This window comes from Echeneis naucrates, chromosome 11, assembly GCF_900963305.1.
Source record: "Echeneis naucrates chromosome 11, fEcheNa1.1, whole genome shotgun sequence".
Classification (NCBI taxonomy): domain Eukaryota; kingdom Metazoa; phylum Chordata; class Actinopteri; order Carangiformes; family Echeneidae; genus Echeneis; species Echeneis naucrates.
The window spans coordinates 14,485,201-14,508,142 of NC_042521.1; the positions used below are offsets into that span (position 1 = coordinate 14,485,201).

Genomic DNA, 22,942 nt, shown 5'->3' on the forward strand with positions numbered 1-22,942 from the left:
CACGCATTGGGTAAGTGTCACAGGTGTCTTTCTTTTCTTTCACTGTCAGTCTTTCATGTTTCTTCATAGTCCATTCTTCCTGAACATCACATGCCACATTCACAAATGACAGATGTGAGCTTTTCATCTTATTTTATGCCTTCATAAGAAATAACCAGTGGAGACAGCGTAAATTCAGAATGGGAAGTGGAAGGAAATGCAGTATTTGAGCCCATGTGGTCTGTGCCCTGAGCACATGGACACTAGTTTGCCCTGTGAGATGAGTTTCTCGCCGAAGTGTATTGGATCAGTGTACATCACAAACACCCTGGCTGATGCATGCAATACAGCATCGGGGGGGGGGGGACATGACGTTATGTAATTGCTTCCTCCCTCTACATTAAAAGTCTACAGTGTCTTACAGAGAGAGCTGAGAAACACACACACAGAAACTGCATTTATTACATAACAGTACAATAAGTACAATGTGAAAAGGGAGGAGTAACCTCTCTGTCGGCCTTTTACTATTGTTATGATGCCAAAAGCGAACACACACAAACACACACTCATACAACCCTCTCAGGCACTCCGAGTGAATTGTTCTCCAATCTCTGTTAACAATGTGCTGCTGTATTTATGACTGTATGCAAATGAGATGCTAATTCTCTTCTGGTCAAGAATAAGGCCTCTCTATTTTTACTCTTCTTTTATTATTGACGAGTCAGCCAATTACAGATTGCTGAATTGTTTGGTGATCAGATGGTGAAAATAGCAAAAAATGTGCAATAACAGTCCTCACCAAGAGAAGTTGTGATGGACAATGTGTTTGATATGTTATTTTCATTCAAATTAAATAGTTTTCCTGACCAACCATTCAAAGTGCAAAGGGGGTACATTTATATTTACACAAAGGGAGGAAATATAACAGGTCTTCATATCTGAGTTTATATATTATCAGACTTTAAGATTAAACAAACTAATTGGGAATATAGCATTAGATTTTAATGAATTGCGATGAAAATGTTTATAAAACATTTTACAGACAATGTGATGAAATGCAACAAATAGCAGATTGATTGATGGCCTGAAACTTCATGAACAACTTAATTATTTCTACAGGCACTAATGAGTAAATAATAATTTCCATATATTTTCATGATTAAATGTAGACAGTGAAAAAATTTGCATCACAAATTTCAAGCTGACCAAAATGCCATTTTCAGGTAACTTGTTTTTGTCAAACTAACAGCATAAAACCTACAAATATGTATCTTTGCATCATAAAAAGAGAAAAAATCAAATCCTGATATCTGGTAAGTTGGAGCTGGATAAAATACAGCAAAGATATCTGAAATTGTTTTTCACTAAGAAAAGTTTTGGTGGTTTTTCCCTGCCACACAGGCTGCAAAAATTTCTGGCTCACCGCATCACCATTTCCATATTGACCTCAGTTGATAGGTCAATATGGCAGAGAGTGTCTATACAGTAGCTGTGTATTTCAGATACTATTTAGCAGAAAAAGAAAACCAAAGAATCCCACACACTGTCTTGAATTGAACTCAGTTCTTTAGAAAGAAAAATATTTTTTTGTGAAAAGAAAAATTTGAACATTAGTAGTATTACTACTAATAGTTGTCTGAGGAGTGCATGTGTTGTAGGTGAAGTTGAGCATGTACACAGTCAGCATCTTTTAGACCAATTCATCTTCTGAAGACAGGGACATCTTTGATGTTGCTTGAAAACTTGCGGCCTGATTGGCTGGCTGCCATTGAGCAGGGGAATAATCAAAAGGTCAATGAAATACCTAATGTTGACAAGATGACAGGCAGAAAACTGTGTGCATGCCTGAAGGGGAGGAGAGAAAGCTCACAGTGAGCACCTTGTAGCACGTTGTGAATTTGCTTCTGTACAGCTAAATTTAACGGCTGCTTGATTAGGATCTGCCCAGATACACATGCTCTTCTGTAAACCCAAAAATACACACAGACTTCCAACTGTAAATCAGTCCCTCCTTGCAAACACCTGCTTTTTCCTTTAGATGAGCCAGTTTAAACTAAACTGGTGTCAGGGTTTTAGATTTTCTTTTCTACTAAACACAAAAGTGGTAACCACCCAACCGCATCACTTCCCTGTACTCTGCTGTGCACAGGGACTGGAGAAAGTGGCACAGCAGCTAAATATAGAGTGTCCAGGTCACACCCACCCAAACACGCACGCACGAACACACACACGCCAACGCAAACACACACACACGCACATCTGTAGGGGGCAAAAAATATAAATTGTAAATAATAAAAAATTGGTCAAGGAAAAGAGCAAGCCCAAAAAATTTATCTAATCATGACATGTCAAGAAGGGGACAGTAAAGAGCGGGGGAGGGAGCTCGACCAAGAGTGTGGAAAAGGAAGGCACAGAGTGTGAAATGGCAGGTAGACAGTCACACACAGCGAAGGAAAGACAAAGATGGTAATGATGGAAGAAACGATCTATCACAGTCAAACGTGTTGCTCATTTCATCCCCTCTCCTCTCACTCTACTTTGTCTGAGTGCGAGGAGTTTCATATTATTGTTTAGCCCCTTCAGTGAAAGGTGAATTGAGTTTTGCAAAAATATATCTTTGTCTAAAGAGACAGGGAATTAGATGGAAGAGTGGAAATTTGAATTTAAGTGAAAAATTAAATGACCTCATGGTGGAGCTAGAATCGCAATACATTCACCAGCACACACTCAATATTGTACCTGTCAGTTGGATAAGGGTGGAGCCAGCTTGGGCAAAGTGCCACGTGTGATTGGTTGCCCAGCAAGTCATGCTTCATAACCCTTCCATAAGTTAAATAAAAAATAAAAAAAGAATCCATAAATTGCTGTGGATTTGGCTTCGTTAACTGATGTTAGCGCAAGACACTGCTACCGTCAGCTGACGGGTCGATGTGCTGAAGGGATCCCAGTCCATTGTGGGCACAGTTGCAGCAGCTGAAGCTAATCCTGGGATTCCTGAGGGGAGATATTCCAATCCAGCAGACAACCAAAACCACCCATTTTAGTCCAGTCTACACGTCCATATGGAAAAGCTGGTGCAAACATTTCCAAGCGCAAACAGAACTATCAGTGCAAACTACTTCAGTGTCCCTTTGCACACTGTGTGGATGTGAACTTCACATTAGTCATTAAGTGAGCTGCTAATCTGCCTGTCTTTTGTAAAGGCAGGTTCCTGAGAGGTAATCCTCAATGTGTAGGAGGGGTAACAATGATAATATGCCTGCACTGCATTTATGTGGACTGAGAAGCTGCTTAGCATTAGGACACTGCAGATTGATGGGGAAAAAAACCCTTACAGTGCAGCAGAGGCTTATATATAAAATCAAACATACATCAGAATCTTACAGTCCTTGCTATCACCACTCAGTGGCCAACTGTATTACACTGTAGAGTCTACACATCTGCATGTGCAAGGAAGAATTGGTCAAAATTAAAGGGCACACACGAGAAACTACAGAGACAGAAAACAAAATCCTGAGCTGCCGTGGCAGCTTGTGATTTTTTTAACCACAAGATCACAACTTCATTGACTTCTAATGATTAAGGCTTAATAGTCTCACTATTAAGTGACAAAAAATGGTGCTCACTTTTGTTTGAAAGCCTGTTATCCTGAGAAAACAAAGTATTGCTGTTATCATGTGAAAATATCAAATACTGCTCCCTCATGATTAAGATTAAGACACACCTCATTAACAAAATACAGCTTGACTGGACCATTTAAGCTGCTTAAGTAACTATCTAAACTTCAATCTACACAACTGATAATGACAGAGTCACCAGAGTTTATTATAATTAATTCTCAGCTGCAATTTAAGGCAGTGTATCAGAGAGAAAAAAACATCACAGCTGATGGTGTTTTTATCATAATGATGATGAAAATTACTGTCACTGTCAACGCTTTCTGAAAGGTGGATTCTTTATCTCTTAATACAGTAAATAGTATATGTTATTGTAAAGGATAATAGTGCAGCAAATACTAGAAAGAAGCTTCATGTTTCAGGAGGAGACTGTGATTCTCTGATGTGTTAAAGTTGTGTTGCTGACACATTGGAGAGCTTTACCGTATCTTTACGATACAGTGACATGGACAAAACATGGTAAGTAGGTAGCTAACCAATGTGAACCTATCAATGTTTTCAAAGTAAATTAATGTTTTGGATTCACTCTGTTTGCCCTGCTTCAAGAAATGTTATGGAACAATGATAAAGTGGTTAAATATGCAACTTAATTACAATCTTTGTGAAGTTATAATCAATACGCCTTTAGAAACAGCTGAGGAGATGTTACCTAGTTGATGATGTCGAGATTTTGGAGTCCAAAGAAACCAATGTCCATTGCCAGGGTCTAAATTCCCAGGAATAATTTTCTCTCTGAAAGCTGAGATGAGCGGTATTTTCCAGGAACCTCTTCCATCCAATACGACAAAAAGGCACCATTAACTAGATCAATCTTTCCTAAACCGAAGTCAGTCACAACATTTCCTGGGTCACTGGTCCTGTATGAGATGAGCAATGCTGAAAGACAGCAACACTGTTGCATCCATCAGTGAGGAGGGGGAAAGGGATGAGAAGGATATGCCAGAAATGTTCATCATCCTGTGTGTGTGTGTGTGTGTGTGTGTGAAAATATGTCAACACTTCGCACACACCTCAGAAGCTTTATGCTTGTAGGGGCCTCCCACGGGTCAAGTGGGCATTAGACAGGCTAATACAACAAAGCAATTTACTCAACAAAAACACTACAAGTCTCCCCCAGAGAAATTGTGACAAATACCTCAGGGCGGGTGGTGGGAGTAGGTTCATTCTGCTTAGAAAAGAGAGAAAATGCAACAGCTGCCTGGACCCAGACAGATGGGCTGGGTAGTGGTGGGGCGGGCGATCAGTCAGAGCAGGGAGGGGACAAGATGCCGACATACCACAAAAAGAGCACTGCACACATTCACAGCTTCGTCCTCATCTGATGAAAGAGTACTTACATGCAGCCATAATCTTATAATGGTTCAATTTGCAACTGACTTAGTTGCACAGCTCCATAGCCAGCTGTTACGGGTCAAGAGAAACCAGAACTGTGCACATGTGCGCATCCCTGCATAGCTGTGGACTACCCACATTCCCAGCGTGCCTTGCATTACTTGCTGAGGGATGTGCGGCAAAGTCAGGAATTCCTTGGGGGGAGTGGACAGGAATAGGGCGTCCATGACCTGGACCCCTGAACTACATCGTGATCACTGATGCTCTAAGAGCCCTGGCTGGAAAAACCTAGAGACCAGCCAGTGATGTTGTGTCTGTCTGCATGCTTAGTTTATACATGAATACTACAGTGTTTTCCTGTGGGAATGTGGAATGGAATTAATTCAATTTTAATGTTTTACATTGATTAACTGAAGTATGAACAGTTTTATATTTCCTCTGGTGTAAATGCCAGTTTAGTGGCATTGCATACTTTACATACTTACATAAATACTTTAATGTAAAAAAAAAAACAAAAACATAAAAAATAGTCATAAGTTGCATTCAACATGTTAAAATCTTAAATTGGCCTCTCGTGTGGCAAGAAATGACCTTGCGAAACACATCAAGCTTTCCACTTGGCACATATGCAGTTTACAAAGAAATGGTGGAAAGTTTACAACTCAACTGCATAGTAATTGTTGAAACAATGGATCCTTGATTTCAGACCGAAGTACATTGGGGTCACTCTTTTCAAAAAGCAGGTTTATTATTTCTTTGGCAGCAACTGTCAATATATCAGTATAAACTGTGCCAGGCATTTTATCAGGTGTATTTAGCTGGACAGTTTAGCAAATATTAACCTGATTTATAGATTTACTGTTCATATTTCCATCTAACCTACAAAGGATTTGATGAACATGCTTTCACCAGGCAAAAGTTGGCATCCTAATCAGTTGTTAATCTCTATGGAAGGAATGGAAATTAAGAAGCTGTGTCCCTCTTGATTTCAGTGTAGAGCTTGTGGAGTAAACATGAATGATAAATATCAGGGCACATCCAGTTTCAGTCTAAAACAGCCCTGTTTAACTGCTTATCTTATGTGTAAGAAAGACAGCTGAGATTGACGTTAATCATATGTAAGAACTATGCTTTTGTTTTTGTTTACTTAATCTGTACTAGACAAAATAATGCAGCATGAAGTGTTTCTTGGTGTTGTAACTACAGATGAGTTTCTATCTTCAGCAGTAAAGCAGTTAGCTGGACAATCAAACACTTGTGGCTCATATAAAAGTGAAAAACACTGATAAACCCTTTTTACACTTTTGCTCTAGAGGTTTTGCTGTTTAATTCTTTTACTCCTCCTCAAAGCACATCATTACAATATATGCTAAAATACAACAGTTGTGACGTTATTGCTGTATAATCTCTCTTCAAATTTGGAGTTTAGCTGTCCTTCAATGCCAAACTGGGTTTTAAAGACTGTAATCCCATTTCATATTACCAGTTAACTACCTTACACACTAGACATATTTAGCTAGTAGTAGTTGCAGGTATTTATTAGATCCAATGCTAAGACATGTGTTGCCTTTGTCTGCAACCTAAGTGACTCTTCCCAATCACAACCAGTGTCCTTGGTCAGAGAGCTCAAACACTGTTCTGTCAGTTCTGAGTTTGAAGAGACTGAATTGACAGCAGCTCTAAGAAACCTGCATAATACAATGTACAGAGTAATACAGAGTTTTGGGGTTTAAGTGAAAAATAATTACTTTTACCTCTTCCTGTGTTTGAAATATGCTGAGGATGGTGGGAGGGCAGCATGGCATATTGGTCATTGTTTTTTATTATGCCTACTTCTCTATCTCGCTCTCTTGCCAATGCAACAATTCATCAGCCTGGCTCCTCTGTTTGACACTTTCCATTTGCTTTTTTCATATCATGAACTTTCCTCTTCTTGTTTCTCTATGTTAAAGTTGCAATTTGTATATGTGGTGTCATTTTTCCAAAGGCAGCAACACTGTCTCATCCATGTCGTCCTGTCTGAGCTGCCATGAGCTAACTTCACATCTGACTGGGAGATACGATCATGCTACCCTAACCCTAACCCTTCCTAACAAGGCAGCTCTAACTGGCTCCTGCAGAGCCCAACTGGACAACACAAAAGTGCTGAGGGCTGAGTCAATCGGGTGTCGTGATCAGACACAGCTGTGGCACTCTAACAATGCACCAACTGTGGGTACAGCTGGCATTGGCTATGCCGCTGTACTCAAACAGACAAGTAGGTAACTAGTTAACAAAAAAAGAACATATAATTACAGGCAATGTATGCCTGTACATTTAGCTGCCATTTGGACCAATTCATTATCAATTTGGGACACTACAACTCTCCAATATTAGTAGTTGAGACAATGGCAGGCAGCGTGGCACCAATGAAGTTGTTGAGTAAAATCTTTCCCACGACTGGAACAACACCTCGGGCCATGGTTTGACCCATGAGACAGCATGGACTAAAGAGTGCAACTTTCAAGATAGACATTTTTGCACTTTCTTCATGCTGTATTAAAGAAACAAGCCTTGTAAATGAAAAGAGGGAATTATATCTACACACATCAAGTCGATAGCATAAGAACAACGCGGCCTGGGTGTTTGTTTACAGTCCAATGACTTTCCATGTCCCTCCATTTTCCTCCTTCTTTTTGTGTCCCCAAATCTGGGATTCGACCTGCGAGTGAGAGCGAGAGAGAGAGAGAGAGAGCGCAAGCACCATCTTTCCTTTCTCTCCGCCTCTTTCTGTTCTCTCTGTCCTTCCAGACCTCTAATAGCAGGGTAGGCTAACCGAGCGAGAAGCAGGCCAGGGTTACCCCAGCGACCCAAACACAGCAGGGGAGGAGGGGAGATGGAGGAGGAAAAAAAAAAACAGAGAGAAAAGAGGGCTTGTTAATGGTGCCGAGAGTTAATTTGCCCGGGTCTTTTAATGCCACCTGATGAAAATCTGACAAAACGTGACGATGGCTCGAAGAAACACAGTTATTAACAAGTTTCACAAATCAACATTTTAAACTAGAACAGCGAGTAAAGACACTACTTTTCTTTTACACATCCAACTTGTCACTCACTGATATTCAGCTCAACTCATGTTGAACTCTGCTCCAAACCTTTTTTCTGCCTCAGCTACTCAGCAATCTGCACCAATACGCCATCTGGAGGAGAAGCAGACACTGATTCTCAGCCTGCAGAATGAAACAGATTACTGACGATTTACACAGATTCAACAAGGGAGACAGAGAGATGGTTGGAAAAAAAATCCAGGCACAGTAATCAATTGGACCGACCCACAACACTTGCACCTCGCAAGGCACTTTACAGCACATCTGTCAAGGTCCAAAGGCATTAACATTATTGCAAAACTGCACTGCCCTGTTCGCCACCCAGTCAGACCAGTGGTTGACGAAGCAACAGATGGAGAGGCCCAGTCTCCCACACCATCTCCCGCAGCACACAGAGCTTAAGGGTAACGCCGCCTTGACAGCTTCATACAGACAAGCCAAACAGTATCAATGAAGCCAAGTATTGTCTTGATATAAATGCATTTGTGCCGTTTCCATCGCCTTTTTCTGTGGGGGGCGCTTGAGCTGTCTCTATCAAGGCCCCTGGGGCTTAGGAGCAACCTGCCAACTCTTTGGCCTCCTTAGTACCAAGTGTTTGAGGGTTTTGATTTTTCAAAGCCTAATACTGCTAATACTTAAAGATATTAAATGTCAAGTTTGTGTGCCTTTCGTTTTCATAATCCATACAATATTAAAACGTCCCAGTGACGCACAGGGGAGTAATAATTTTACACATCTAAGTGGTCTCTTTGTCACATCAAATAAGAGCTCACATGACAAAAAGCCCCCAAATGTTATTATATCATACTCTTATGCTTGGCCATTGCTGTGACAGTAAAGAGGAAGAACAAGCCCGACTAGGAGGAAAGGAAACAACAGACATGCCATTTTAGGTTATTTCAGGAAATATCGAATCTCAATTTCAAATGATAACGAACAGAGGGCCGGAGGAAATAGAGGGAAGAGGAATGAAAGCACCAGATGTCGTCCATCTTGGCTCATCATGAAGAGACTTCTGTTGCTACAGAGATGGGCCCAAGCACAGGTAGCCAATCATGGCTCAGAGAAACATGGTTTCTGGTGGCAGAGAAAAAAGAGGGACCAGGCAAAGAGGAATGATTGTGACGATGGGGGGATATGGGGTGGGTAGTGGTGACAATGACCTGTCTTTGTCATTGGGAACACTGAAATATTAATCGTGTGTGAGACACTCTTATTTCCTCCATTAATAAAACAGATCCCCCTCTCCCAACATCACTACACAACAAACCAAATCAGACATTAAAATACAAAAACTGCAGTACTGTGTGTGTGTGTGTTTTACCTGCTATCTGACTTGATACATCTGCTTTTGGCTCTTTAGGGAGGGATCCATCTGTGAACACACACACACAAAAAAATATTCAAAAATTTTAATCTTGCTTTATGTTCTGAATTGACTGATCAACAAACATTAACAAATAAGCAATTTTATGGCCAATCTTATCTAACTAAAATCCCCTTACAAAGTTGTACTGATGGCTGTTGAATTTAGCTCAAACCCAGAGTTTACATTTAGAAGCCTGATCTTCTGACTGTCTGTCTGTGTTGATTGCTGCCATAATGTTGCCTCAAAAGGATGCTGCTGCTGAATTGACATAGTGAACGCACCTAAGGTTTACCTTGCTCACCATTTTAGTTTCGCATATTAGCATGTCAACAAGCGGCACTCAAAACAAACAACACCCTGCTAAGGCCAAAGGGAAGGTCATTAGTTTCGAAGGTGGTTGGTGGTGATTAAACACATAGCTCATCCTGAGGCATTGCCATGTGCCCTGTGCCATACGTGATCAAAAAAGGGAAAGTGTTATATCAAGAACTTAGGGAGGAGGGTGCTGTTTGTCAAGGGCAAACAGAGCTGCAGCTTTCAGAATAAGGTTTTTGCATTAGCTCAAGCCTGATGGAAAACTCCAACATTAGCTTCGTCAGTAAAGCGAAAAACCAAAGTACTAAAATTGTCTTAGTTTCAGGAAACACTTTATGGTAAGAACGGTCTTCATTTTCAGACATCTTAAGCACACCTAATGCCAGCGGTGAGAGACACAAAGTGGACGCTTGTCTTCACCATGTTCTCTTTAATTTTTTACTTATTCAAGCAGGGTACCTCAGTTTGACATTTTTCCAACTTGTTCTGTTTACGCTGGGCCAGTACATGCAGGAGTCATCTTCTCATCACTCCATAACTCATGACCAAGGCCCACTGCTCTCTTAGCCGGCACAACAATCAGCCCATTGATACAGCAGCCTATAGCCTGTGACTGAGAAGCTGCTGCTATGACTGAGGTTAGCATGCAGTCAGTGTCATGTGCCATCAACATGTAAACAGCCTGGACGCTCAGCTGGTTGACTAAGTGGCACATGTTCTCTCTGTCCCTCTCCTTCTCTGACTCAGACTAACTCCTTCCTCTTTGACCTCACATAGACTTGCACTATTGTCTGACTTTATAGTGAAGGACATCGGGGTAATGGCTGAGACTCACAATCACGTTTATAGCTGTAGTCACACCTAGAGGAGTAAAGTTTTTATTAGTGACCTACTCTTTCAGTTTGAGTTGACTCTGTCAGAGAATTAGATCCCCTCACTCGCTGGCTACACAAAATGATCCACCTAACTGTGTGTTTCAGTCAGATCAACGAGTGAGCCCTGGACCCTGGGATTGGAGTTGCTTTAATGAAATGACACCTTGGACTAGCCACAAAGAAAGAACAAGAATCTCATTTACCATCAAATGCTGCTTCATTCTGCTGCACCAGAGCAATAGCGGACATGCAGAAGAAAGTCAAGTCGCTACCATGGTGGCCTGTTCCAAGAAACATCTTTGTACATATGTATAACATTTGATCAACCATTAAGTCGGAATTTCTAGTTTGTTTTTTCATTTAACACGTACACACACACACTGTTGAAGCAGGTTAATTTCCTGTGTGCATGAACACTGCCTTAGGCTGACAAGTCTCATTGTCATTTGTCAAAATTTTTAGGCACGTCCACATCATTAGGTAGGTAAGTGAATGTTTCCAGAAAAGATTCGAGATTATAGAAGCTTTTTATTTGGAATCACACTGATATAATACACAACAGTAGGGCTGAGTAGAGTCCCTAAAGGTAGATTCCTGTTTGTCTGCAGAGGACAAAGGTTAAAAACCCTTAACAAGAAAGTATCTGTCTGGTTGAAAAGCCCTTGAGCCAAAAACAGAACTGTGTAGTTTCATGTTTAACAGCCCATGACCCTTGACCTTAGGTCAATAAAGATGTATAACATTAAATCAAACAGCTTTTTCATTTGTTTATTTATCAGCTGATCCAGTCTTTATGATATAACAGTTGTCTGCATGACAGCTGGTTCCTCTATGTAGTGGACTTTCTCACCACACAGCTGCAAGTCAGCAACATTTTGCTGGTTTCCCTTTATGAATGTATGGAAGCACAGCACCTACATAACTGCACATGAGCAAACTTGCTGGCAACAACTGCAAGTGCCACAGGGGCTCAAAATCACAAGAAAAAGCTCTCATGCACAGACATGGCATGGGAAAGTAGAGTTGAGCTTCAGTGAAGAGAGGCACAATGACCTCAAGGGAATTTTCTCTAAAGCTGTGTACCTGGGACAAACTTCACGGAGAATGAATGAGATGAAGAGGAAAGCAGGAAAAAAAAAGGAAGCAAGAAAGGGAGACCAAACACCCGCATACTTCACATATTTGCAATGCCAAAGATGTCCACTTAAGCCACACTGTGCAACAGCATCATACCACACTACAGTAGTGGTTGCCCACATCTTATCAAAACCTAAACACTGTGACTTGTAGCTGAGCTTGGAATCAAACATGCATAGACAAAAGGAAGGACACAATTTACGGTAGACACAACTGTAAGAGACACAAATATGCACGCAGTCTAATAGAAGCTTTTCTTCTGAGATGGGGCCTGTCAGAGCAGTGGGTTAATCCAACCACACACAGACATACATACACACTGAGCCAACTTTGTTGCAGACCATAGTAGGATAAACCCACAGCTACGTCAGCCGAGCTATTTGGATAAAGTTAAACAGATCACACACACATACATACAGATCTCACAGACACTGAGGAAATGACAAAGGAAAAAAAAAAAAAGAAAAGAAATTCAACAGGACCAATCCCATTAAACATTCAAACTCCCCTCTGTCCGAAACACTCAGAAACTGTGGACTCACCTCAGCTACTTTGAACACAGCCCATACTGTATCCTGAACTCCCTCTCCACAGACCATTCTCTCCTGTCCCGACACACACAGTTTCTGTGTACGAGCACGCCGTTAACACAAGACCACCCTTTCTGTGGGCCCCTGCCTTCCCCTTCTCGGCAGGCACACTCATCGTTTGACTCATACACAAATAGGAAAGACCCCCTTTCATTTAGAAATACCTATTGTCTGGCTCACACTGACTGAAGTGAGGTGTGAGGCTCAAAAACAATGAGCTATAAGCTCCTGTCAAAGTTGTCTTAGAGAGCGAGGCAGCACACACACACACACACACACACACACACACACACACACACACACACACACACACACACACACACACACACACACACACACACACACACACACACACACACACACACACACACACACACACACACACACACACACACCTGAAGGAGTAAGCAAACATTTAAATGTTAAGGGCCATGAACAACACATTTACAATATATTACCTCAGTGATTAGCCAGCTCTGTGGATTTGTGTTGCTTGGCTCACAGTTGTTGTTGGAGAGTAAAACTTGTAGGATTCACGGTGTCAAGTGGTGGTGGAAGGTAATACAAAAGTGTTTTAATGAAAGAGTTGTGTGTTTTTGTTATCTTGCTCTCCGTTTCTCCGTTTTGACCCAAATGCTCATTGCTGTGGTATTTTTGCACTAAACTTCCCAGAGAGAGTGCCTCTTAGTTAAATAGTGTGATCGTTACTGTGACGTTGCTGTCTGTGGATTTCTGTAGAGCTCCTGCAGTTGGTGCTTCTTCTTTGTTAGTTCAGCCATGGTGGTCATCACAGCTCTGCCAGCCTTTGGTATGGGTAAAGACAAAGTCCCTTTCAGATTCTCACTCTGATCTTGAAAGCCTGCTGCACTGATTTAACTTTGCACTCCGGCAACATATTCAAACTCACCACAGACAGTTTAACAAGTGAAACTGATGTGGCGGAACCAGATATCGGAATTTTTATGCTTTTTTTGTCAAAACCTGCAACACTCACTCTATGCTTTTGTTTTGCCCTGCAGCACCTGCTGAGCTTGATTTTGTCAAAAAACAAACAAAGAGAAACTAATGGTTAAGAAAGGCTTCACTTTATGCAAATATCATCTGACAGAGTTGAGAATCTGCCAGATGAGAGCTGGTCACTTGTATCTAGATTTCAGTATTAACACAAGCACAGTCTGATGTGCTCCTCTGTACAACGTGTCTGTATCAACTTAGCAAGACATAAAAAAGAGCGAGGATGGCACTCAGCAGAGCGTATACTTCTGCCAGCCAAGGCCAAACAGTCCTGCACATGAGTAAGTTTATCGTTGCATGTTGAATGAATGAGTCTGTGGTTCACATTCAGTTTCGTCCAATAGAAATGGGTTATTGACTGAATCTACACCAAAATGTGATACATGTCATGATCATAAATACGTATTTTCTTGTTTTGTTTTTCTACATCAAGATTAAAACACCATGCACAATACTGTGAAAAGCAAAATACAATCTCAACTATTTTCTGCATTAATGGCGTCAATGTCACGTTGTCCACCGTTTTGAATGCCAGAGCTGCTTGTGTTTCGGGACCTTGTGAGAGATGTAACGTTGTCAGCATTGTCTTCCAAGTCCAGTTTGGGGCATCCCTAAATCTTGGTTTTGTGTGTACCTGGAGTAAATCAAACTAACCAGATTTGCACAACAAATACACAAAATGGCAACACTTATATGGTATGTGAAATAAAGAAAATCAGGGACTCACCTTGATCTAACCTCAACCTCTTGTGGTTAAAGCCTTTACTTTAGAATTGTTCATTTCAATGTTAACACAAGCTTCTTGACTTCACACAATGCTTGTATCTAGTGAATTGAATTCTTCAGAGATCTAATACCTACCTACCAACCCAGTTCTTCTTCATTCCACACAAAGTTGAAACTTCAAATACCTGGGCACCCAAGTACTGATACAAACAACCCACTGAATAAAAACTGTCTAGGATACATTTATAGCCAAAACTAAACTGAGAGGAGACAGAATATACAAGGAGTAGCACTGTTAATTCATTGAACCACTGCTTTTCAGTCCTGATGCTCAAGGTGGACATTTTACTTTCAAACCATGTTGTTATCTGCTCTTTCCCCGGTGTCCCTGCAGCGAAGATAAAAACCTCTGACTGTACTACAGTAAATACGAGCAATAAAGGACCATTGCTCTAAACTGTTCATTTCCTGAGGACTTTGGGGACCTGTAGCATTTGCTTTAACATGCAAAAGGCCACTGACTGTAATGTTCACAGTGGATCAATTCCTCTCTCACCAATCCTTAGCAGGAGAGAAACAAGGAGTGAAAACTAGTCAGAGGAAGAGACAGACAGAGAGAGAAAGCGAGCGAGATGGGGAGGGCAACAGTGAGATAGCAGTTTTGAATGCACTGGAGACTCAGAGAAAAAGGAGTACAATGGTCTTTCAGGACTTGTCCTACTTTGGTTCACTTTTTCTCTCTGTCTCTTTCTGCTCTCAAAATAGGAGCAGAGACCATTCTGGCAAATCTTGCATGTGGATCCTAATCAGTTGCAAGCCAATTCAATTCTTTCACTGACCATTTTCATTAACCAGGAGAAATTCTGTTAGCACAGCTTGACACATCCACACTCTTCATTAGCTTTCCAAGGTCTTACTCGCTTATCTTTATATTTCACAGCTCCTGCTGTCCTCTCTCCCTCACCTGTGGTGAATAGACTTCCTTATATCACCCTAACAGTACAATAAAATCATTCATTCTCTCCTGAGGCCTGTTTATGTCCTCTTGCAAGAAAGCATAAAGAAAATGGTTATCTGCACGTCAGTTCATGGCCACTTGCAACCTGTGCCTCCCACTCTCCCTCCAACCTACATCCTGTCTTATCCTTTATCTCCATCTTGCCTCCATTTTCCTCTTTGCCCCCTCGACTCTTTTTCCTCTCACCTTCCAGTTTGTTTTATCACGGCAGCAGTGGGGCAGCAAATTTTCCCTGAGCTCACACCAATTAGCTATCACACCGGAGAAATTACTGAACAAGAGCACAGCAGGTGAGAGGAAAAAAGTGGGACATGCTCCTTTTTATAAACACACGAGTGGCGAGAGGTTTGCATATGCACAATCGTGTTTGTGCGTGTGTGTGTACAGTATGTCAATTTCCTTTGCTGCGAAGAGGATTTAAACAAGCTCTTTCATTAACACATCCGACAACCTAATATTTCAGTTCCCTTGCTAATGCAGTAATAGACTACATTGGAATTCTAAAACTTATATCCAACAAGGTAAAACTCTTAAAATGCCATACTTTCTCTCCTAATCACCTGAAACTGACTCTAAATATTTTGTTCTGCTTGAACTAATTCACATGTATTCTGATCGCAGTTTATTTTACAGCATCAGCTTTTTTGTGTAGGCAGTTTGTTTTTTCTTTTTTTTTTTTTTTAAGCAGGCTGGAGCTGCACTGCAGGTAAAATGCAGTATTGCGATCTACTCAATGGCCCATATCAGGATCACCAGCTGTGGCTGTTAGCATTCATCCACTGACTTTTTGTCTTATCTAGTCCAAAGATGACCTGTGTGTCTGTTTAGTAAGAGTGGCAATGGCTCGCTGACATCACGGGCCAGTGCCTCCCTGGTTTACATAGGCCTGCTGGTAAAGATTTTATGCATGTCAGACGTGGTAGCTGTGGTTACTATTGTGACAGACTCAAAAACCAACTTTTTGTGATGCAGAGTAAAACATGCACAGAAAGATGTCTGCATTCTGTATTTTTTGTCCCAGAATAAAATGTCTGATTTCGGCACCTACCCAAATCACTATGTCTACATGTGTGGTCGGCTTTGTAGTTCTTGTTCCTGAATAAAATCAGTGTTCAGCCATATTTAAACTGCAATTTATTTACTATGGTTGTCTGTCCAGAATTTAGGGAAAAATCTAGGTGAGTAGATTAATACCACTCTCATATCGGCCCACTGAAAATTAGACTAAAGGCAAGAGACCGCCAAGTTTAAAAACGCCAACCTGTGCTTTCAAGTTTAATGAATCAGTGCCTCCAACTGAGAAATTATGAAGTTATCAAATTCAGGTTTTCTATTGATTTTGAGAAAAAGTCAGGTTCACTGGCTGAAGCTTCATATGTGAAGATAAGGCATGAGATCAAACTGCACAACTAACATTCAACATTACATTTATATTGAATAAATATATTTACCAAGGCAACTCCTGGGAAAATAATAATAATTATTGCTTATTAAAACAATTTATAATTTCAGTAATTACCAAGGAAATTAGATTGCAGCCTTTTTCCTGCTTTTTTTTTTTTATACTATATATTCCTGTTAATTCCTATCCCTCTGGGGTCCAACTGTTGGTTGGGGGGGGAAAGACATTTGAGAAAGTGTAATGGAATTCTTTTCATTGTTTACAAGTTAACAAAAAATATTTATTTTGTTGTATTGGTGAAAAAATTACTTGACAAATTGACAAGTAGTATTCTGTGTGTGTGTGTGTGTGTGTTTGTGTGTGCATTTGCACAGACCTATCACAAATCCAGCCACTTACTTCCCTCTCCCCACCTCCACGCCTACATATAAAAACACACACTGAGTAATCCCAGAGAATAAACACCAGATTAGGTCAACATGTGTAATCCAATGAACTCTCACCTCTAACATACCTAAAGCTGCTCGAGTTGACAACATCAAATCAACACAGACACCAGCGCACACACACAAAAAGGGTCAGAGACTTTGCCTCTGTCACATTGCTATGCTCTTAAACACACCTCCTATATCTTCCTGTTTAAGTGAGCAGATTTGTTGTTAAAACAGTTCTTGGCCAGTCTGCTTCCCCACACATTCCACACCCTCTCTGAGAGGATCTACAATCTGCTCACAATGTTATTCATACCAAGCGGACTTTCTGGTGTCCCAACACTGGAGATATTTATAGATTTCTAGAGCTTTTTGCCAGCAACATGTGCATCTATGGCATTCCTATTAAATACTAGTCTGCAATAGCTTCACTGCAGAACAATAAGGAGCATAGGGCCAATGTTATTCATCAGCCTTTTCAAATCAAATCCTCCATGGTAAACTGTTTCAGGTCACTCTTCACATTGCCATGTAAGGCACATCCAGAGAAAGACAAAACTTGTTTACAAGCATCTGACTAACAGGGAAGTGAGCTTCGTTCCCTGAGAAATGCAATCCACTGGTTTTTGTTCTGGTTTCGGGGTTGAATTACTGTGGTATGCCTAAAAGTTCACACTGACATCATACATGCTTTGAGCTACTAACAACTCCAGCGTTCCCATTCATTTCACTTCACTTCTGACGGCTTCGCTCACCGTATTCTGATTGAAAAATTACAGTGTTTTGTCTAGCCAGGCATCTGCGGGCTCAGTTTTCCGACCATTTCTTCTGTGGACCCCAGTCTATGAGGTCAAAACATTTCCCCTCTTTTTCTGTTACCATGGTAGTCCCCCAAAATCATTAATCTGCATCAGTAATGTCTCCATTTGCATTTATAACCATATATCATCTGCATGTACATGCTGCATAATCATTTTGCAGCTAATTCCACTGGTCTGTGTTTATAGGTGCCTTATCAGTTTACAAGAGCTCATAAAGTGCCTTCATCGCCTCTGTGGGATTGATTCCAACCACTAAACCTACTATTACTACCATACAGCCAACATTAGATGTCTACCTCTTGGCTCACCTTGTGACATTAATTATACAGCACATTAACAACGAACAAACCAAAGTATGCAAATGGAGACTTTTCACACCAGAAGATGTTATTGTTACGCCAAAGTAAACCTAGCCCAGATGACCGGCCCTTACAAGCCTGCCATATGAGACACAGAAAAGCAGTAAAGGCCTTGAGCAAGAGGATGTATTGTGCCAGCTTGGCGTCAGGTTTACTGCTGAATTGTCCAACCCAGTTTTTTCCCTGAGAAAGTTAAAACTGCTGTAATCACTTTTTAGCATCTTTGAGCTCATTGTCTTGATTTTCTGACATACAGCTAAACAGTTTTGGTTCTCTCTCATAACAATGCTCTTGGCAGCACAAGGCAACTATTTAGAGTGAAAAATCCTCTCAAACTCAACTCATTTTGGAGGATGTAGTGTGTGGCGCTGTTGAGCTGTATTGCATTCTGCTGAGGTGTTCTGACAGTCGGTAACATAAATTTTGGGGCTCCAAATATCATTATCAGTCTCCTTGATATCTAATATTTCTTATGGGAAGTAGCCCTAAAAAAAGATATCAATTGTCCCATAGAACTAATATCTAAAGGAGGACGTCTTTTGGTATCCTTTTTCAATATTTTATGGGGCGCTTTAATTTTTACTTCCCAGCTGGTCTGAGATTTGGAGCTTTCATGCCTGTGCTGTGACTGTTTGTTGTCTATGATTACTTCAGAAAACAGTGCCCCTTTTAGACTAGAACGAGCTTTGCTAGTGGGCAGAGTCTTAGTCACATGATGTGGAATAACAATTGGTATTCCACATAGTGATTTGTCAAACATAACCTTGAATGTTTTCTTTCCATTCTGGCACAAACACCCATTTTGTATCAAATGTGTCACAGACTGTGTGTGCTAATCCTGATCTGAAGTGTCCTTCCTCTCGGCAGCTCTGTGTCTACATGCTAATGATTTACCAGAAAACTTTGATCGCGCTGCCATGGTCTCCAAGAAGTTATAACTCAAACAATCCTGCCATGCAGACTGACCTCACAGCATATTGAAAGGGTTTGGGATTGTCTGATAGCTGTAATCTGCCTTTAAATTTTAATGTACCTGCACCTGTTACCAGGGACGTGGAAGATTGTGTGTTTACACAAGTACTCATGGGAAAATTAGAGCAATTTAAATTATTTACTGTTTTCGAACCAGCTGATATTTTCAACATTTTTCTGCAATTTTCCCTGCAAATATGAGATTTTGACAGAAAGCGGTTGTTATCCAGGCCATAATAAGTCAGCAGATGACTGTCAGTCACATTATTCTCTTTATCTCCAAAACAAACCATTTCATATGTTGATGCAATCCCCTTAAATTTACATCCTTATCCACATATATAGATGGAATGTTTTTGCCTGTGCCACTAATGGATTCTGGTCTTCTGGTTGCTGGTCTTGTTACCATGTGTCCGATGTTTTCTTTGTGCTTCATTTTAAGGGATGAATGCCTTTCTAAATGCAAAATCACATTTTTAATACCACAATAAAAGGAAAAGACCAAGTAGAAGGGATGTTTTTCATCCCCATATTTTAGCTTAATCCCAGCCTTTTCCACAAAGCTTTTTACCAAGCCATCCGTTCACTCATGATTGAAGCTGTCCAGCCCAGCTAAATAAAAGGTTAAAATACCATAATCAAAATCTTTCCTTCAAACTGGCTTCCATTTGCTATATTCATTTCCTTCATTTACACAACAGCACAGTAACTAAGGTGTGTGTGAGTGCGTGTGTGTGTGTGTGTGGTGGTGGTGGTGGTGGTGGTGGTGTTGGGAGGGGAGGGGAGGGAAGGGGGGGGGGGGGACAGTACAGATACATTATGTGTGCATGAGTAAAAATGGCCACTGGCTCTGTGGAAGCAAGAATGACTGTGGTACACCATGACCTTAACAACATAACGAGAAGGAGAAGACAAGATGGAGAGGAAAGAGATGGGGTCAGTGAGAACGGACAAATCGGGCACAGTTTGAATGTAAGCACGTGTGAAAAGCAATATAGACAGAACAGCAGCTGTGTATCACAAAGCCCCTTGTAAAAGGCATCACATGATCTCAGTCTGAGTGTCGAGGAGCATTTATCTCCATTACTCAGCCTGGGCTTCTAAAAAAATGTTTTTCCAATGCCAAGTTCCAAGTTCTGCTGTCTTAGGAGCATTTTCTGCTAAATTCTGCTCATTTTTACCTGACAAGTAACAAATTTATTAGAGAAATCAGTTTGGTCCTCAATCCGTCCCTTTGCTATGGCTAGGTGTATTCTTCCATTCAGGACAGGGATGGTCCCAATAGTCAGTTTGGGGCTGGATCCAAGATGGTAAACATCCAAAAGCTATGGGCAAACCAAACTCCTGATATCTCATCAACACTAGTATTAAAAACAAACATGGCAGTCCAGTCTAAATGCCCCAAAGCCACCGGGGGGAGGGCAAAGACCGAGTGCTAATAAATGACAAAGAGAAGTAATTTAGCACAGTATAAGCATTGTTACGCTCAGTTTTGGTTCGTGTCAGTGTGAAGGTTGTCTTGTAATTGGTCACTAAATCACAATTAAAATTACCAGTTGGATAAAGAATGTTGTTATGCTGTAATACAGCATTGACTGAAATTAAAAATGTCTCCTCAGAGCGAACACAAAACAGAGACGAGGGATTCACCCTAAATTAAATGCTACTGAACTTCATCCCCATCTGTGGGGAAGGTTGCAAAATTAGTATTGCTGTGGCAGTTATTTAATTTGTTTTGTTGGTGTTTTCTCACATTTTTAGTAGATGTGCTATTTCACAGATACTGGTGCTCTGCAGCTAATTTTGACCACTGAAACTCTCACAGGCCCTCCTGCTTCTTGGAGGTACATCAGAAATGCTTTTAAGTCAAAGGGGGTTTAGCAATTTCAGCGTTTGTTTTAAAAAACATGTTTCATACTCCTTTCGTTTGCTGTTTCTGTGATTACTGCTTTTGAGCAACATGTCAAGTGCAAAGTAAGAACAATAATCTGTGTTTTCAAGACAGCCACAGAATAAAGTCACTACAAGCCCAGCCTCCATTCATTCATTTCTATTGATCTACGATGCACCAGTGCCGGGTTTACTTCCATCCCATAGACACAGGACAATAAAAGAAACCTGCTTTGTGTAGCAGTAGGCTTCAGCCTCTGCTCTGCGTCTGACTTGGCAGCTTTAAGCCTGGAGGAAACCTTTACTGAGGGACCTCAATCAGTCTCCATCTCCTGGATCAATATCCATTAGTCTCAGAGTGTGTGTGTGTGTTTAGACATCATCCTGGGTGAATGGGCCTGAGTCATAAATGCAAACTCTGGATCAGATTTCTCCTTCACTCCTGCTCATCTGGTTCACTCTCTTTCCTCTGCAAACAAATGCACACACTGATGCTCATTCAAACATGCAGAGCAACCTTATGAACGACATGTTGTTACCTCTAGACATTCATTCAGGGGGTCTGGCAGGGCTTTTTCTTTTGTGAATAACTCCATAAACTACCAACAAGCAATAACTATATGAAATTAACACTGCATCCTTTTATTAGTCATCAGTGCAGCCAAAGATATGTTTGGTGTGAAATTGCTTGATGATTGACAACATGCCACAACAGAACGTCCCATTTCAGAGCTCTGAGGCCTAGGTAATAATTCGAGTCAGGGAGACAGAGGAGACAGGCAGGGAAGAGGCTTATTTTTGTTTAATTTTTAACGAGTTGTCATTTAGTCATTTAGCATCTGGATGGAAAGGCTTGACACGATGCAACAAGAGTGAGGGGAGGGGGTAAAACAGTAGTCTTGTAGATATGGTCAGAGAAGGAGACAGAGAGGGGAAAGGAACAAAAAGAGTGAGGACATAAGGAAAAACAAAGAGACCAAACACCAAAGGATGGAAAAAGAAATGAGGATGGAGCTGAAGATGGGGGGGGGGGGGGGGGGGGGGTATGGGGGCGTAGCCTGTGGCCACACACTAAAACCTGTGCATGTCAGAACAGGATTCCTAGATCTACGAAGAGGAAGTTCATGATGAAAACAAAGAAGAGGGGAGTCTGAACATAACACTCAAGCCTCCCAACAAACCTAGTGTACAAAGCTTGTAGTAGGCTAACTATACTTAGGCCTAAATCGGTTGCACTACTGGTTTCACTCCTGAGATGACTGAGTCAGGACAAGTAATTGAACACAGATGCTTCACTTGTTTTTGAGTTCATGAAACTAGTGATAATATACAGAATGAGCCAGACAACCTGCACCAGACTGCTCCTAAAAGCATTTCTATAGTAGCTATAGTTTGTTTAGAAAAAATAAAAAAAAAAAAAAAAAGACAACAAACTTGCGCTCTGCAACAAAATCAAAATTTCAAATCCCTGTTTGGCAGAATCCTATCTCATATTTACAGTAAATATCTGTCATCATTATCTCATACAGTAGGTGGTCTTGTCGATCAGTCAAGTTGTGCTCAGTGAGATCTGCACATCACCAACTGTGCTAGGAGCCGTCTGTGGGGGGCCAGGGTATCTCATAAAAAGCACAATCAGTAACACACTATTCAGTTGCCAGTCCATTAGATATAGCTTTAGGCCTGGTTCAACAGTGTGTGCCGCTTGGGCAGAAACGCATGGTAGATGTCAGGTTTAGGTTGACATAAGATTGCTGTCAACATCAGAAAATGTTGATAATAATTGAATGGAGTCAGGGCCATCCTTGTGACAGATGACAATGCCTCAAGAAAACATTGGCTTGAAATTTAAATTATATCTCTTTGTTAAAATATTCTTGGGATTCAACAGTGCCAGTAGCAGTTAGTGGCATGAAATGTTCATTCACGAAGCTTCAAGTGTGTTTTTG

The 22,942-nt window shown here is 41.0% G+C and overlaps 1 protein-coding gene across 1 annotated transcript in view; it reads right to left on the reverse strand.

Moving 5' to 3' along the window:
• trioa (trio Rho guanine nucleotide exchange factor a) overlaps positions 1-22,942 on the reverse strand; it is a 68,508-nt gene that overhangs the window by 42,833 nt on the left and 2,733 nt on the right. The window contains exon 2 of the mRNA XM_029514989.1: positions 9,399-9,449. Within this exon, the coding sequence (XP_029370849.1) occupies positions 9,399-9,449 (51 nt within the window). The remainder of the gene's footprint in view (positions 1-9,398; positions 9,450-22,942) is intronic.